Source organism: Mobula hypostoma, chromosome 6 (assembly GCF_963921235.1).
Source record: "Mobula hypostoma chromosome 6, sMobHyp1.1, whole genome shotgun sequence".
NCBI lineage: Eukaryota > Metazoa > Chordata > Chondrichthyes > Myliobatiformes > Myliobatidae > Mobula > Mobula hypostoma.
This window is the reverse complement of record NC_086102.1, coordinates 184752062-184770165: the sequence shown is the minus strand read 5'-3', so window position 1 is coordinate 184770165 and position 18104 is coordinate 184752062. Positions and strand designations below refer to the sequence as shown.

Genomic DNA, 18104 nt, shown 5'->3' with positions numbered 1-18104 from the left:
AGGTCTGAGGTAACACCTTATCAGCACCTGGGGTTTTATCCACCCTAATTTTCCTCAAGACAATAAGCACTCCTCTTCTGAAATCCGTATACAGTCCATGAGCTCATTGCTGTTTCGCCTCAATTCTATAAACTCTGGGTCTGTCTCCTGAGTAAATACAGATGCAAATAATCTATTAAGATCTTCCCCATCTCATTGGCTACAAGCATAGAATGATCATGCTGATCTTGAAGAGCATCAATTTTGTCCCTTGCTATCCTTTTGTTTTTAATATAACTGAAGAAACCCTTGAAACTCTCCTTCAGTTTGTTTACCAGAGCAACTTTATGCTCTCGTTTAGCCCTGATGTCCTCCTTAAGTGTGCCTTTGCATTTGTTATTCTCAAGTACCTCATTTCATCTTTACTGCCTACACCTACTGTGCATCCCCTCTCTTTATTAACAATATTTCTCAAAAAATGCATTGTATGTTTCAACTACCAACACAGTCCGAAGATGTGCTGGGACAGCCCGCAAGTGGCACTATGCTTCCAACACCAACATAGTGAGCCCACAGCTATTAATCCTAACCTGTAGGTCCTTGACTGCTTGGGAGGAAACGGAGAACCCAAAAGAAGCCCATGTGATCACAGGGAGAAGGAAGGAAAAGAACGGTAAACTAAGGGAATCTCAGGTAAGAGAGCTGTTCAATTTGGTCAACAAGGAAAAGAATGCATGTGTAAGGTTCAGGATAAGATTCTGAACATTTCAAAAGCCATGCCTAATTAGGGATTGTAAACATGGCTTTGTGTGGGGCAAGTCATGTCTTCAGATCTTGACTATGATTCTCAAGGTGATGAAGGTGATTGATGAAGAGCTCTGGATATTCCAGTTTAGTAAGGTCCCTCATGGTAGGCTCATCAAGGAGATTAAAATGCATGGGATCCATAGAGTCCTGTCCATTTGGATTCAAAACTGACATGCAAAAGGTGTAGACTACTTTCTAAATGGGAAGTAAATTCAGTAGGATTACTCATGTAGGATTTTCCCTAAAGGTTAATTTGCAAGTTAAATTGGTAGTAAGGAAAGCAAATGCAATGTTAGCATTCACTTTTAGAGAAGTGAAGAAATCGGGTGCAAAAAGACTTTTTTTTTTAAAACACTGCTCGGGGAGAAGGGTCTGCACTGCGCAGGCGCGTGACGTAGCGCGCCAAGGTTTAAAAAGAGGAATTTTAAACGGTTCTTGTTTCAGTCGAAGCAAGCAGCTGAGAAGAAGGGAGTGAAGAAATCGGGTACAAAAAGTCTTTTTTTTTTAAACACTGCTCGGGGAGAAGGGTCTGCACTGCGCAGGCACGTGATGTAGTGCACCAAGGTTTAAAAGCAGACCTCCATATACAGTGGGCAGCGGAGTGAGAGGGAGCAGAGTGGGACAGCTTTGGCTCAACAGGCTTCAACGAGAACGGGCAGAGGCCAGGGTAGGTTCCGGTAAGTTTTTTGTCCAGTTTGTTTAGAGTAAGAGAATGCCAGGCAGGATGTTGGAATGCTCCTCTTACAGGATGTGGGAAGTCAGGGAGCCCTCCGGTGTCCCTGACAACAACACCTGCAAGAAGTGCATCCAGCTGCAGCTCCTAACAAACCACGTTAGGGAACTGGAGCAGGAGCTGGATGACCTGCGGATCATTCGGGAGAATGAGGAGATTATAGATCGTAGCTACAGGGAGGTAGTTACGCCAAAGGAGCAGAGGACAGGAAATTGGGTCACTGTCAGGTGAGGGAAGAGGAAAGGGCAGGCAGAGCAGGGTTCCCCTGTGGCCATTCCCCTCAACAACAAGTATACCACATTGGATACTGTTGGGGGGAATGACTTACCTGGGACAAGCTGCAGTAGCCAGATCTCTGGCACTAAGTCTGGCTCTGCAGTGCAGAAGGGAGGGGGGAAAAGAGGAGAGCGGTAGTGATAGGGGACTCGATAGTTAGAGGTGCAGATAGGAGGTTCTGTGGTCGTGACAGAGAATCCAGGATGGTTTGTTGCCTCCTGGGTGCCAAGGTCAAGGATGTCTCTGATCGATTGCATGACATTCTGAAGTGGGAGGGTGATCAGCCAGATGTCGTGGTGCACATCGGTACCAATGACATAGCAAGGAAGAGTGAGGAGGTCCTGGAGAGTGAGTATAGAGAGCTTGGTAGGAAGTTGAAAAGCAGGACCTCGAGGGTGGTAATCTCAGGATTGCTACCTGTGCTACATGCCAGTGAGGGTAGGAATAGGATGCTCTGGAGGATGAACAAGTGGCTGAGGAACTGGTGTAGGGGGCAGGGTTTCAGATTTCAGGATCATTGGGACCTCTTCTGGGGCAGGTGGGACCTGTACAAGAGGGACAGGTTACACTTGAACTACAAGGGGACCAATATCCTTTCAGGGAGGTTTGTTAGTGCTATTGGGGAGGCTTTAAACTAGATTTGCAGGGGGATGGGAACCACAGTGCCAGAGCTGACAGTGTGGCTGGGGTGAAAATAAATGATGTTAGAAGTTCAAGCAAAGCCGCTGATAGAAAGGTTGTGAGTGGTGGTAAAAATCTTCTGAGGTGAATATATTTCAATGCTAGGAGTATTGTGGGGAAGGCGGATGAGTTGAGGGCGTGGATTGACACGTGGAATTATGATGTTGTAGCAATTAGTGAAACTTGGCTACAGGAGGGGCAGGACTGGCAGCTTAATATTCCAGGGTTCCGATGTTTCAGATGTGATCGAGACAGAGGAATGAAAGGTGGGGGAGTAGCATTGCTTGTTAGGGAAAATATTACAGCAGTGCTCAGGCCGGACAGATTAGAGGGCTTGTCTACTGAGTCCTTATGGGTGGAGCTGAGAAACAGGAAAGGTATGGCTGCATTAGTGGGGTTGTATTATAGACCACCCAATAGTCAACGAGAATTGGAGGAGCAAATCTGCAGAGAGACAGCAGGCAACTGCAGGAAACATAAAGTTGTGGTGGTAGGGGATTTTTAATTTTCCACATATTGATTGGGACTCCCATACTGTTAGGGGTCTAGATGGTTTAGTTTGTAAAATGTGTTCAGGGAAGTTTTCTAAATCAATATATAGGGGTACCAACTAGAGGAGATGCAATATTGGATCTCCTGTTAGGAAACGAGTTAGGACAAGTGATGGGAGTGTGTGTAGGGGAGCACTTTGGTTCCAGTGTGTCAGGATTAAAGGCAAATCGAATAGGAATAAGAAACCTTGGTTCTCAAGGGATATTGCAACTCTGATAAAGAAGAAGAGAGAGTTGTATGACATGTATAGGAAACAGGGAGTAAATAAGGTGCTTGAGGAGTATAAAAAATGCAAGAAAATACCTAAGAAGGAAATCAGGAGGGCTAAAAGAAGACATGAGGTTGCCTTGGCAGTCGAAGTGAAGGATAATCCAAAGAGCTTTTACTGGTATATTAAGAGTAAAAGGATTGTAAGGGATAAAATTGGTCCTCTTGAAGATCAGAGTGGTCGGCTATGTGCGGAACCAAAAGAAATGGGGGAGATCTTAAATGAAGCAACATATATCAAAGTTGCTGGTGAACGCAGCAGGCCAGGCAGCATCTATAGGAAGAGGCGCAGTCGACGTTTCAGGCCGAGACCCTTCGTCAGGACTAACTGAAGGAAGAGTGAGTAAGGGATTTGAAAGCTGGAGGGGGAGGGGGAGATGCAAAATGATAGGAGAAGACAGGAGGGGGAGGGATGGAGCCGAGAGCTGGACAGGTGATAGGCAGAAGGGGATACGAGAGGATCATGGGACAGGAGGTCCGGGAAGAAAGACGGGGGGGGGGGTGACCCAGAGGATGGGCAAGAGGTATATTCAGAGGGACAGAGGGAGAAAAAGGAGAGTGAGAGAAAAAATGTGTGCATTAAAAAGAGTAACAGATGGGGTACGAGGGGGAGGTGGGGCCTAGCGGAAGTTAGAGAAGTCAATGTTCATGCCATCAGGTTGGAGGCTACCCAGACGGAATATAAGGTGTTGTTCCTCCAACCTGAGTGTGGCTTCATCTTTACAGTAGAGGAGGCCGTGGATAGACATGTCAGAATGGGAATGGGATGTGGAATTAAAATGTGTGGCCACTGGGAGATCCTGCTTTCTCTGGCGGACAGAGCGTAGATGTTCAGCAAAGCGGTCTCCCAGTCTGCGTCGGGTCTCACCAATATATAAAAGGCCACATCGGGAGCACCGGACGCAGTATATCACCCCAGTCGACTCACAGGTGAAGTGATGCCTCACCTGTGAGTCGACTGGGGTGATATACTGCGTCCGGTGCTCCCGATGTGGCCTTTTATATATTGGTGAGACCCGACGCAGACTGGGAGACCGCTTTGCTGAACATCTACGCTCTGTCCGCCAGAGAAAGCAGGATCTCCCAGTGGCCACACATTTTAATTCCACATCCCATTCCCATTCTGACATGTCTATCCACGGCCTCCTCTACTGTAAAGATGAAGCCACACTCAGGTTGGAGGAACAACACCTTATATTCCGTCTGGGTAGCCTCCAACCTGATGGCATGAACATTGACTTCTCTAACTTCCGCTAGGCCCCACCTCCCCCTCGTACCCCATCTGTTACTCTTTTTAATGCACACATTTTTTCTCTCACTCTCCTTTTTCTCCCTCTGTCCCTCTGAATATACCTCTTGCCCATCCTCTGGGTCACCCCCCCCCCGTCTTTCTTCCCGGATCTCCTGTCCCATGATCCTCTCGTATCCCCTTCTGCCTATCACCTGTCCAGCTCTCGGCTCCATCCCTCCCCCTCCTGTCTTCTCCTATCATTTTGCATCTCCCCCTCCCCCTCCAGCTTTCAAATCCCTTACTCACTCTTCCTTCAGTTAGTCCTGACGAAGGGTCTCGGCCTGAAACGTCGACTGCGCCTCTTCCTATAGATGCTGCCTGGCCTGCTGCGTTCACCAGCAACTTTGATGTATGTTGCTTGAATTTCCAGCATCTGCAGAATTCCTGTTGTTTGAGATCTTAAATGGGTTTTTTGCATCTGTGTTTACTAAGAAAACTGGCATGAAGTCTATGGAATTAAGGGAAACAAGCAGTGAGATCATGGAAACTGTACAGATTGAAAAGGAAGAGGTGCTTGCTATCTTGAGGCAAATTAAAGTGGATATATCCTCAGGACCTGACAGGGTATTCCCTCGGACCTTAAAGGAGACTAGTGTTGAAATTGCAGGGGCCCTGGCAGATATATTTAAAATGTCGGTGCCTACGGGTGAGATGCCGGAGGATTGGAGAATGGCTCATGTTGTTCCGTTGTTTAAAAAAGGATCGAAAAGTAATCCAGGAAATTATAGGCCGGTAAGTTTGACGTCGGTAGTGGGAAAGTTATTGGAGGGAGTACTAAGAGACAGAATCTATAAGCATTTGGATGGACAGGGACTGATTAGGGAGAGTCAACATGGCTTTGTGCATGGTAGGTCATGTTTGACCAATCTATTGGAGTTTTTCGAGGAGGTTACCAGGAAATGCCAGTTCCCTTCACCTGCCAGTTTGCAAACCTTCTCCTCCCTGAACCTGCTTATTCTGGTTTCAGCCCACTTCCTTCCCAGTCCCCATGAAGGGTCTCAGCCCAAAATGTCAATTGTTTATATCTCTCCAGAGATTCTGCCTGACTTGCTGAGTTCCTCCAGCACTTTGTGTGTCACTAAGCAAAGATAGCGGCTTGTATCAGGTCTACAGTAGAGTCATAGAAAAGTACAACACTGAAACAGGCCCTTTGGTCCATCTAGTCCATGCCAAGTCACTTAAACTGCCCACTTCCATCGACCTGCTCCGTGACCATAGCCCTCCATATCCCTCCCATCCATGTACCTGTCCAACCTTCTCTTAAAACATTGAAATCGAGCTTGCATGCACCACTTGTGCTGGAAGCTCATTCCACACTCACAACACTCCGAGTGAAGAAGCTTTCCCTCACGTTCTCATTTAAAATTTTTCACCTTTCACCCTTAAACCATGACCTCTACTTGCAGTCCCACTGAACCTCAATTGAAAAAGCCTGCTTGTATTTACCCTATTTAAACCCCTCATAATTTTGTATACCTCTATCAAATCTCCTCTCAATCTTCTACGTTCTGAGAAATAAAGTCTGAACCTATTCAATCGTTTCTATAACTCAGGTCCTCCAGACCTGTAACATCCTTGTAAATTGTCTCTGTACTCTTTCAACCTTGTTTACATCTTTCCTGTAGGTAGGTGACCAAAACTGCACACAATATTCAATATCTGGTCTCACCAATATCTTATACAACTACAACATAACATCCCATCTCCTGTATTCAATAATTTTATTTATGAACCCCAATGTGCCAAAACCTTTCATTACGACCCAATTACCTAGCACTTATGTAATTTAAATGAACAGCAAATGATGAATTATCATCAACCTTTATTATTGACTCCATTTCCTTCTGCATCAGAGATTCACAACTTTTTTTATGTCGTGGACCCCTGCCTTTAACCAAGGGGTCCGTGAACCCCGGGTTGGGAACCCCTACTGTACAGACACTGCCTGACTGGCTGATTTATTTTCATAATTTACTGTTATTTGCTTTTTGGTCCTAATTACCATATCTACAACAGTGCAGCAAAGGAACAGGCCCTTTGGTCCATTGTTTCCATGCCAACCAAAGTCTATTAAAAAGAAAAGGTATGACAAATTTAAATCAGTATTATATTTAAGCAAACTGTGAATTTACAATTACAATGTTAAATGTCCCTCATGAGTCAAAAATACAACTTATATCATCAGATACAAATTTCATGACATATGCTGGTGGTTCCAAACCCGATTCTGCTGTTCAGGACTGGGATGATAATGTCATTTGTAAATTAGTAGATGGTTAACAAGTTTGCAGATGACATCAAAACTGTTGGTATCATGGACAATGGAGAAGACTATTTAAGATTCCAACAGGACCTAGATGAACCGTGACAGTGGGCCAAGGATCAAACATGTGAAGTATGGCGTTTTAATAAGTTAAACCAGGACTTAACAGTGAATGGTAGGGCTCTGAAGAATGTAGAATAGAGTGACCTAGAGATAGAAGTAGACAGCTCCCTCGATGTAGTGACTCAGGTAGACAGGGCAGTGAAGGAGGAGCTCAGTACACTCACCTTCAATGGTCGGGGCGTTGATTACAGGAGTTGGGACATCATATTGTCACTGTACAAGTTGCTCGTGAGACCACACTTGGTGTACTTTGCACAGATCTGGTCACACAGCTATAGGAAAGATGCCATGAATCTGAAAAATGTGCAGAAAAAACCACGGGGCTGTTACTGAGACAACAGGGTTTGAGTTTTAAGGAGACACTGGATACTGCGGGACTTTTATTCCTGAAGCAAAGAGGACTTGGGGGGACCTTACAGATTTATAAAATCATGAAGAGGGTGGATAAGGTGAATGGTTGCAGTCTTTCACCCATGCAGGGGAGTCTAAAACTACAGGACATGGATTTAAGATGAGAGGGGACAGAATTTAAAAGGGAGCCAAGGGGAGGCCTTTTCCACACAGAGTATGGTGGGTATGTGAGGAAGCTGTACAGGCTGGTATAATTATAATGTTTAAAGGACAGGTACATGTTTAGAGCAGGGGTTCCTAGCCTTTTTAATGCCATGGAGCCTTACCATTAACAGAGGGGTCCGTGGACCCCAAGTTGAGAACCCCTGGTTTAGAGGGTTATGGGACAAATATGGACCAACGGGACCAGCTCAGACAGACATCAGAATGCGTGAGTTGGGTAAAAGGGGGCTGCTTTCTGTGCTGTACATATTTATGACTTTAAATATTGCTTTATGATGACCATTTACACAATGGATCTATAACTTACATTTTGATCTGGAGTTTGTGTTGCTCCTGCCTCATCCTTGCCCACAGCTGTCTCAGATGGAAGTCTGACAGTAAGATTAATAATCCCTTTCTTTTGCAGATCAATCTGGTGAGTTTTCTTCTCCAAAACAAGGGACCTTACTAAAGAAATTATTAGAAGCAATTAAAGATACTAAATTTTGCTTTAAGTCACCATGTGTTTCAAACAGATAACTGAATATTTTGGACTGTATGACTGAACAGTAAAAATTAGTGTTTTTATTTTCTTCAAAGTCAAATGCTGTATGTCAGCACATTATTCTGCCAATGTTCAGTAAAAGGAAGTCACATTGTACAAATTAGCTCAGGTTTAACAGCAATATTGTCTGAAAAGTTGTACATACATTCACCAGTTTCCATGAAGTGAGAATGTAACTATATAATAATAATTCAATGCAACTATATAATATATATAAGTAGCTAATTCAAAAGAAGAAATGGCAGCTGCAGTAACATGCACAAAAAGCTAGAGGAACTCAGCAGGTCAGGTAGCATCTATGGAAATGAATAAACAGTCAATGTTTTGGGCCAGGACCTTTCTTCAGGACTGAAAGGGCAAGGGCTGAAGCTAGAATAAGAAGGTGGGGGAAGTGAAGGAGGCAAGCTAGAAGGTCAGAGGTGAAGCTAGGTTGGTGGGAAAGGTCAAGGGCTGGAGAAGAAGGAATCTGACAGGAGTGGAGAGAGGTCTGTAGGAGAAAGGGGAGGAAGAGGGGACCCAGAGGAAGTGATAGGCAGGAGAGAAAAGGTAAGAGGCTAAAGTGGGGAATAGAGGAAGAGGAGAGAGGGAGAATTTTTTTAAAAAGTAGGAGAAATCGATATTTACACCATCAGGTTGGAGACTACCCAGCCGGAATATGAGGTATTTCTCCTCCACCCTGAGGGTGGCTTCATCTTGGCACAAGAGGAGGCCATAGATTGACATGTCCTGTTCAGTTTTGGTTACCCCACTAATTAAAAATTTTAGTAAACTGAAAGAAGTACAGAAAAGATTTACAAGACTGTTGCCAGAACTTGAAAACTTAGTGAAACGGAGAGCTTGGACAGGTTAGGACTTCATTACTTGGAGCTTAGGAGACTGAGGAGGTTCATAATTATATAAAACTACAGCATAGAAACAGGCCTTTTGACTCATCTCATCCATGCTGAACTATTAATCTACCTAGTCCCATCGACCTGCACCTGGACCACAGCCCTCCATGTCCCATCTCGACTATGTACCTATCCAAATTCCTCCCAAGTGTTGAAACCAAACCTGCATCCACCACTTCTGCTGGCAGCTCATTCCACACTCACTACCCTCTGAGTGAAGAAACTCCCCTCATGTTCCCTGTGAACATTTCACCTTTTACCCTTAACCCACCACATCTAGTTCTAATCTCACCAACCCCAACTGGAAAAAGCCTGCTTGTATTTCCATTGAGAGTGGGGAAGATTGAAGCAAGAGGACATGGGTTGAGAGTTACAGGACAAAAGTTTAGGGGTAACGTGAGGGGAAACTCCTTTACTTAGAGAGTGGTAGCGGTGTGGAACGAGCTTCCAGCAGAAGTGGTTGAGGCAGGTTCCATGTTGTCGTTTAAAGTTAAATTGGATAGATATATGGACAGAAAAGGTATGGAGGGTTATGGGCTGAGTGCAGGTCGGTGGAACTAGGATAGGGTAAGAGTTCGACATGGACTAGAAGGGCCAAGATGGCCTGTTTTCCGTGCTGTAATTGTTATATGGTTATATTTCCCCAATCCATCCCCTTCATAATTTTCTAAATTTCTGTCAAATCTCCCCTAAATCTTGTACACTTCAAGGAATAAATTAGTAAACTGTTCAATCTTTCCCTATAACTCATGCCCTCAAGTCCTGGCAACATCCTTGTACATTTTCTCTATACTCGTTCAACCTTTTTAACACCTTTCCTGTAGGTAGGTGACCAGAACTGCACACAATACTCCAAATTAGGCCTCACCAACGTGGTATACAACTTCAAATCCTGTACTCAATACCTTGATTTATGAAGGCCAATGTGCCAAAGGCTTTTTTTTAATGATCAAGTCTACCCATGATACACTTCCAAGGAATTATGGATCCGTATTCCCAGATCCCACTGTTCTACCACACTCCTCAGTGCCCGACCGTTCACCGTTCAAGTCCTACTTTAGTTTGTCCTCTCCTAGGCCAGTATTTTCTATATATGTTGATACCAGAATTAACAGTCTAAATAGCCCCCAAACGGATGGCATGAATAGCGATTTCTCTAACTTCCACTTCCCTCTTCTTTTCTCTTCACTTGTCTGTCAACTTTGGACCGGAACTTTGGCCCCACTCCATCTTTCTACTTGATAAACATGTGGCCACCCAAATCTCTGTTGACTGTGTGGAAACTGTGGCAAGGCAAGGGTTAATTAATGTTGTGGTAAGCATAAGGTTACAGATAGAGTGCAGACAGCCAAGGGAAGTGAGGCCTGCTTCCCTCCTGCAATGCAGGAGACAGGCGCAATTTTGGCTTACTACAATAATTAGGTAACTGAAGGATTCAAACAACACAAACCAAAGGACAATTACTTTACCAACTTCTAAATAGTATCATTGATTCATCTTTTGCCTCCAACTTCCACCATGTCCTCAAATTTACTGTCCATTACCGACACCTACTCCCCTTTCTCAATCTCACTGTCTCTATCTCTGGAGACAGCTTATCGACTGATGTCTATTATACAACCACTGACTCCCATAGCTACCTGGACTTTACCTCTTCCCACCCTGTTACTTGTAAAAATGTCATCTCCTTCTCTCAATTCCTCCATCTCTGCTGCATCTGCTCTCAGAATGAGGCTTTTCATTCCAGAACGAAGGAGATGTCCTCCTTTTTTAAAGAAAGGGGCTTCCATTCCTCCACCATCAATGCTGCCCTCAACTGCATCTCTCCCATTTCACGCATGTCTGCTCTCACCCCATCCTCCCACCACCCTATCAGGGATAGGGTTCATCTTGTTCTCACCTACCACACCACCAGCCTCCGCGTCCCACGTAATTCTCCAGAACTTCCACCATTTCCAAGATGCTGCCACCAAGCACATTTTTTCCCTCCCCACCCCCACTTTCTCCAGGGATTGGTCCCTAAGCAACTCCCTTGTCCATTTGTCCCTCCTTGCAAGCAGAACAAGTACACCACCTGCCTCGACACCTCCTCCCTCACTACCATTCAGGGTCCCAAACAGTCCTTCCAGGTGAGGCAACACTTCACCCATGAGTCTGTTGTGGTCATCTACTGTGTCCAGTGCTCCCGGTTTATCAGTGAGACCCACCGGAGATTGGGAGACTGCTTCGCCAAGCAGGAACGCTCCATCCACCAGGATCTCCCAGTGGCCACTCATTTTAATTCCACTTCCTATTCCCATTCCAAAAAGTCTATCCATGGTCTCCCTTACTGTCGTGATAGGGTGCACTCGGGTTGGAAGAACAACATCTTATGTTTCGTCTGGGTAACCTCCAACCCGAAGGCATGACCATTGATTTCTCAAACTTTCATTAATGCCCCCACCCCTCTCAGTCGTGCTTTATTTTACGAGTGCACAAGGGAACAGTATGGCCCCTGTCACAACACTGTTCTGAAACCTAAAAAGAGAAATGACATTTTAATACAGAATTGAGCAGCAGTTAGATACTGACCATTTAATAAACTGTGTATTTTTTGAATTCCTTAGTTGCAAGATCAATCGCCATTTGCAATACAAGTGTTAAAAGTCAATTGAAACTACAGGCTAACAACCAATGATACTATAAAGAGAAAATCTGCCGATGTGGGAAATCCAAACAACTCACACAAAATGCTGGAGGAACTCAGTAGACCAGACAGCTTCTATGGAAAAGAGTTCAGTCGACGTTTCAGGCTGAGACCCTTCAGCAGGACTGGAGACAGAAAGCTGAGGAGTAGATTTAAAAGGTGGGAGCTGGGGAGAGAGAAACACAAGGTGATAGGTGAAACTTGAAGTGGGGAGGGATGAAGTTGGGAAGTTGATTGGTGAAAGAGATACAGGGTTGGAGAAAGGGGAATCCAATAGGATTTTAATTGGAAGAAAGAAAAAGGGGGAGGAGCACAAGAGGGAGGTGATGGGCAGGCAAGGAGATGAGGTGAGAGAGAGAAAAGGGGATGGGGAATGGTGAGGGAGGGGAAGATATAGGCCTGGAGATTAAAGAAATATGGGGGGGGGTGAGAACCATGTACAACTGGAATAACCAGTATCGATCAGCAGTAATAGTATCTCTGCCGATTAACTGGAGTCTGAAAACCCATCACATTCCACCTCACAAACTGCACACCTGCCAGTCAGGCACCTCCTACCCCGTACGGAGAAGAGTCCGCAGTCCCCACACTGGCCTCATTAGCCACCTCAAATTCCCAAAACCTCAGTCTTGAGAGACTGCTTGAGGAAAGATCACCAGCAAGTGAGTTGTTGTCAAAGGAATAATCAGCAATTTAAATAGTAATAATTATAAAATTACTAATTTTGGTAACTATTCCTCTGCCTAGGACAAACTGGGCAAGCGAAGGGACGGAAGCAACACTTGAGTCAACAGCCAAGGTTCTCTGACAGACATGTTGGACTAAAGCATACTGCACGGACAGCTGTGCAAAAGGAGTATGACGTTGTCCCTCAAGGTAAGAGATCAGTATACCAAATTAGTAATAGAACAAATTATCGCCCTTGAAGATTATGGAATTGAAAAACTTACTGATTGAATCAATGACATTTATGAGACTAGAATAATACCAGAAGAGATGTAAAAATCAGTATTTATCACTCTTCCAAAGAAACCTGGAGCAATAGAATGTGAGTTACATAGGACCATAAGTTTAATGAGTCATATCACTAAGATACTTATAAGAATTTTGATGACAAGCGCTAAAAGTAAGATTCAAGCTGAAACAGGTAAAGAACAATGTGGTGTTGTGAAAGACAAAGGTACAAGAAACGCAATATTGATGTTAAGGATACTATAAGAATGAGCTATTCAAGTGCAAAAAGATTTGTTTGTTTTATTGGCTACACAAAAGCATTTGATAAAGTGAAGCACAATAAGTTATTTGAAATATTTCAGGGAACTCTAGATCTAGATTCGAAAGGTCGCCGCCTAATCAGGAATCTGTACTGGGAACAAATTGCCGCTGTAAGAATAGATAGAAAGGGAGTCAGTTTACAAAAATTAAGAGGCATTAGACAAGGGTGTGTTTTCTCCCCTGATTTATTTAATGTGTACAGTGAAACAATATTACAAAAAATAAGAGACATCTTGGGAATCAAAGTTGGCAGTGAAAACATCAATAATTTCAGATATGCAGATGACACTGTGTTAATTGCAAGTACGGAGGAAGAACTACAAAACTTAATTGATATAGTTGTTGAAGAAAGTGCAAAAATGGGTCTATCTATCAATTGCAAAAAGACAGAATGTATGGTGATATCCAAAATAAAGCAGGCTGAGAATAAACGGGGAAGACATAAAACAAGTACAGAACCTTTGCTACTTAGGAAGCTGGGTGACATCAGATAGCAGGTGCGACATGGACATCAAAAGAAGAATAGGGATGGCAAAAGACACTTTTACGAGAATGAAGAGTATACTGACCAACACTAAACTAGGCATGACAACCCGCCTCAGAGTACTGAAATGCTATGTTTATCCAGTTATGTTATATGGCTCAGAATGTTGGGCAATATCTAGTAACATGAGGAAACGAATTGAAGCAGCAGATATGTGGTTTTTGAGGAGGATGGAAAGAATATCATGGATGAAATGAGTATCCAATGAGGATGTCATGAACAGAGCAAACACAAAAAGAGAAACAATGTATGAGATCGTGAAAAGGCAATGTAACTTCAATGGCCGTGATGAGGAAAGAGGAGTTAGAATGCATGGTAATTATGGGGAAGATTGAACGGAAGAAAGCAAGAGGAAGACAAAGACAAATGATGATGGAGACAGCTGCCAGAGAACTGGAAATGAATACCAATGAATTGATCCACTTGACCTGAAACAGGAGTGTGTGGGCCATGGCAGTCAAAGCTCAAACTGGGCTCGGCACCTGATGATGATGATGATGATGATACTGAGAGAAGAAACAAAAGTGTAGACGATCTTGTAAATGGAGAGACATTTCAAAGTCTGAGGTACAAAGGGATCTGGAAGTCCTCATGCAGGATTCCCTAAAGGTTAAAGCTGAAGGTGAGGAAGGCAAATGTGATATTAGCATTCATTTTTAGAAAACTAGAATATAAAAGCAAGGATGCAATGTTGAGGCTTTGGAAAGCACTGGTGAGGCCTCACTTGAGTGTATTGTGACCATCTTTGAGCCCTTTATCTAAGAAACAATGTGCTGAAATTGGAGAGGGTTGAAAGGAGGTTCACAAAAATAATTCCAGCATTGAAAGGCTTGTCATATGAGCAGCATCTGAAGTCTCTGGGTCTCTACCCACTGGAATTCAGAAGAATGAGGAATAACCTCACTGACACCTATCTACTGCTCTGACTTTTTCTTGTTGTCCCTCTCGCCCTTGAAACCTATGGAATGTTGAAAAGCCTTGAGAAGGTGGATGTGGAGCGGAGGTTTCCTATGGTGGGAGAGTCCAAGACCATAAGACACAGTCTCAGAATAAAGAGACTTCTATTTAGAACAGAGATTCGGAATTTCTTTAGCCAGAAGTCAGTGAATCTGTGGAATGTGTTGCCACAGGCAGCTGTGGAGGGCAAGTCGTTGGGTATATTTAAGGTAGAATTGATTCTTGATTGATCAGGACATGAGGGGATATGGTGAGAAGACAAGTGATTGGGGCTGAGAGGGAAATGATGTAATAGTGGAACAGACTCAATGGGCCAAATGGCCTAATTCTGCTCCTATATCTTATGGTTTTATTCTTGGATTAGAATTATTTCTGCTTCTCAATATATTGCACAGATTCATTTTAAATTTGGTGATAACACTATTTATATCACGAGTTTTTACCTTAGGACATAGAAACATAGAAAACCGACAGCACAATACAGGCCCTTCAGCCCGTAAAGCTGTGCAGAACATGTCCTTACTTTAGTAATTACCTAGGGTTACCCATAGCCCTTTTTCCTTCTGAGCTCCATGTAGCTGTCCAGGAGTCTCTTAAAAGACCCTGTTGTATCCACCTCCACCACCGTCGCCGGCAGCCCATTCCACACACTCACCACTCTCTGCATAAAAAACATACCCCTGACATCTCTGTACTTACTTCCAAGCACCTTAAAACTGTGCCCTCTCGTGACAGTCATTTCAGCCCTGGGAAAAAGCCTCTGACTATCCACATGATCAATGCCTCTCATCATCTTATACACCTCTATCAGGTCACCTCTCATCCTCCATCGCTCCAATCAGAAAAGGCCGAGTTCACTCAATCTATTCTCATAAGGCATGCTCCCCAATCCAGGCAACATCCTTGTAAATCTCCTCTGCACTTTTTCTATGATTTCCACATCCTTCCTGTATGAGGCGACCAGAACTGAGCACAGTACTCCAAGTGGGGTCTGACTAGGGTCCTATATAGCTGCAACATTACCTCTCGGCTCCTAAACTCAATCCCACGATTGATGAAGGCCAATGCACCATATGCTTTCTTAACCACAGAGTCAACCTGCGCAGCAGCTTTGAGTGTCCTATGGACTCGAACCCAAAGATCCCTCTGATCATCCACATTGACAAGAGTCTTACCATTAATACTATATTCTGCCATCTTATTTGACCTACCAAAATGAACCACCTCACACTTATCTGGGTTGAACTCCATCTGCCACTTCTCAGCCCAGTTTTGCATCCTATCAATGTCCTGCTGTAACCTCTGACAGCCCTCCACACTATCCACAACACCTCCAACCTTTGTGTCATCAGCAAACTTACTAACCCATCCCTCCACTTCCTCATCCAGGTCATTTATAAAAATCACAAAGAGTAGGGGTCGCAGAACAGATCCCTGAGGCACACCACTGGTCACCGATTCCATTCACACTGGTCTCCATTCCATGCAGAATATGACCCATCTACAACCATTCTTTTCCTTTTGTGGCCAAACCAGTTCTGGATCACAAAGCAATGTCCCCTTGAATCCAATGCTTCCTTACTTTCTCAATAAGCCTTGCATGGGGTACCTTGTCAATTGTCTTGCTGAAATCCATATTCACTACATCTGCTGCTCTACCTTCATCAATGTGTTTAGTCACATCCTCAAAATTCAATCAGGCTCGTACAGGCACAACCTGCCTTTCACAAAGCCATGTTGACTATTCCTAATCAAATTATGCCTCTCCAAATATTCATAAATTCTGCCTCTCAGGATCTTCTCCATCAACTTACCAACCACTGAAGTAAGATTCCCTGGTCTATAATTTCCTGCACAATCTCTACTCCCTTTCTTGAATAATGGAACAATATCTGCAACCCTTCAATCCTCCGGAACCTCTCCAGTCCTCATTGATGCAAAGATCATCTCCAGAGGCTCAGCAATCTCCTCCCTCACCTCCCACAGTAGCCTGGGGTACATCTCGTCTGGTCCTGGTGACTTATCCAACTTGATGCTTTCCAAAAGCTCCAGCACATCCTCTTTCTTAATATTTACATGCTCAAGCTTTTCAGTCTGCTGCAAGTCATTCCTACAATCGCCAAAATCCTTTTCCATAGTGAATACTAACACAAAATACTCATTAAGTACCTCTGCTATCTCCTCTGGTTCCATACACATTTTTCCACTGTCGCACTTGATTAGTCCTATTCTCGCCCATCTTATCCACGTGTCAAAAAACCTTCCCGAACACATCTAACAAACTCCACTCCATCTAAACCCCTCGCTCTAGGGACATGCCAATCGATATTTGGAAATTAAAATATCCCACCACGGCAACCCTGTCATTGTAACAATCTTCCAGAATCTGTCTCCAAGCTTTCTGTATTTGTGAACCAACAGCCTCTTCCTCCGTCTCTTTAGTTTGGTTCCTATCCCCCAGCAGTCCTAGTTTAAACTCTTCCCCAATAGCCTTAGCAAACCTCCCCGGACAAAAAAAAAACACAAGAAAAGGACATAGGATACAATTGCAAAAAAAAAACTTCAGTTCCAGAAGCACATAACGTTTTGGCAAGATTTAATATTTGGTTTGATTAAAAATGAATTTCCCCATAACAACTTGGCCGACATAGGTAATCATATTGGCATCAGTGATAAAGTATTTGCGGAGCGTAGCGACAACCCATTTTCATCATGGGTTTGCAGCCTATCAGTGCGGAGATAAATATGAAACTTTCTCAAAGCAAGGAAGTGATAGCGCAAAGTTTCCCTTCCTTTCTCCGGGCAGTAAACACGGCCATTTTCCAATCTATGAATATTAAAGATATTACAAATACTAATCTTACAAATATTAATGTCGCAAAATGTAAGAGCTTCAAGATCTGTTGGGCTAAATTCTTCTCCCTCCCTCATTCCCGAGTCTTCCTGCTCGCCGTTTTCTTAACTGACACTGCACTATCAAAAGCTAAACAAATGTGATTCTGAAATAACTATAATCTCAACTGAAGTGAATTCTAACGATTTGGGAGCGAGTTAGAAACTCACGCACTTTCGTCACTGACGAAGCGTACCACGGCTTGGTTTGAGACAGGATCGTCATATTCCACGATACATTCTCCGCCGTTAGATTTCTTCTTGCTTTGGAAATAAATCTGCAGTTTATTTCTGAAAAAGGTAGCGTCGTCCAAATCCCATTTGCCCTCGACTATGAGAGGATAGTGGTAACCACCGTCTGCAGCCATCTTCCACAAGCGAATGGAAACTACCCTCGTCCTCTCCGGTTGTTTGTTGTCAGTTTCATTTTCGTTTTCCGTGAAAATAACTTTTTTTAGGCTTGAAGAAAATAGGAAATAACCTTGCACTGTTATTTTCTTTGCTAACGTAAACACTCAAAATTCGCCTGTGAATATGCCTGAAACACACTTTGTACCAGGGGAATCAAGGTATTACAAATAAGAATGGGATAGGTTTCCTCGAGGCGTAAAATGGCATGGGACATATTGGCCCCATTAACCGAAACTAGGGAGATAACCGAAAGTGGCCTAATCCCCTCGGGGGAGTATGTTGTTAACGTAAACAGCGCACTTCACTGATATACACGTAACGAATAGGTTTGAATAGAAACACAGAAAACCTACAGCATAA

The 18104-nt window shown here is 43.7% G+C and overlaps 1 protein-coding gene across 4 annotated transcripts in view; it reads right to left on the bottom strand.

The window, feature by feature from the left end:
- LOC134348675 (protein mono-ADP-ribosyltransferase PARP15-like) overlaps positions 1-17732 on the bottom strand; it is a 40813-nt gene extending 23081 nt beyond the window's left edge. For 2 of the 4 annotated variants that reach the window (XM_063052446.1, XM_063052448.1), the window contains exons 1-2: positions 17509-17732; positions 7853-7992 (exon numbers count right to left, since the gene is read on the bottom strand). Coding sequence is in view for 1 of the 4 variants with exons in the window: in XM_063052448.1 (XP_062908518.1) it covers positions 7853-7992; positions 17509-17701 (333 nt within the window). In the remaining 3 variants the exon portion in view is untranslated. Of the gene's footprint in view, positions 1-7136; positions 7267-7852; positions 7993-17508 lie in introns of all 4 variants that reach the window. The other 2 variants (XM_063052445.1, XM_063052447.1) reach the window with 2 other exon arrangements.
- Between the last annotated feature and the right edge of the window lie 372 nt (positions 17733-18104).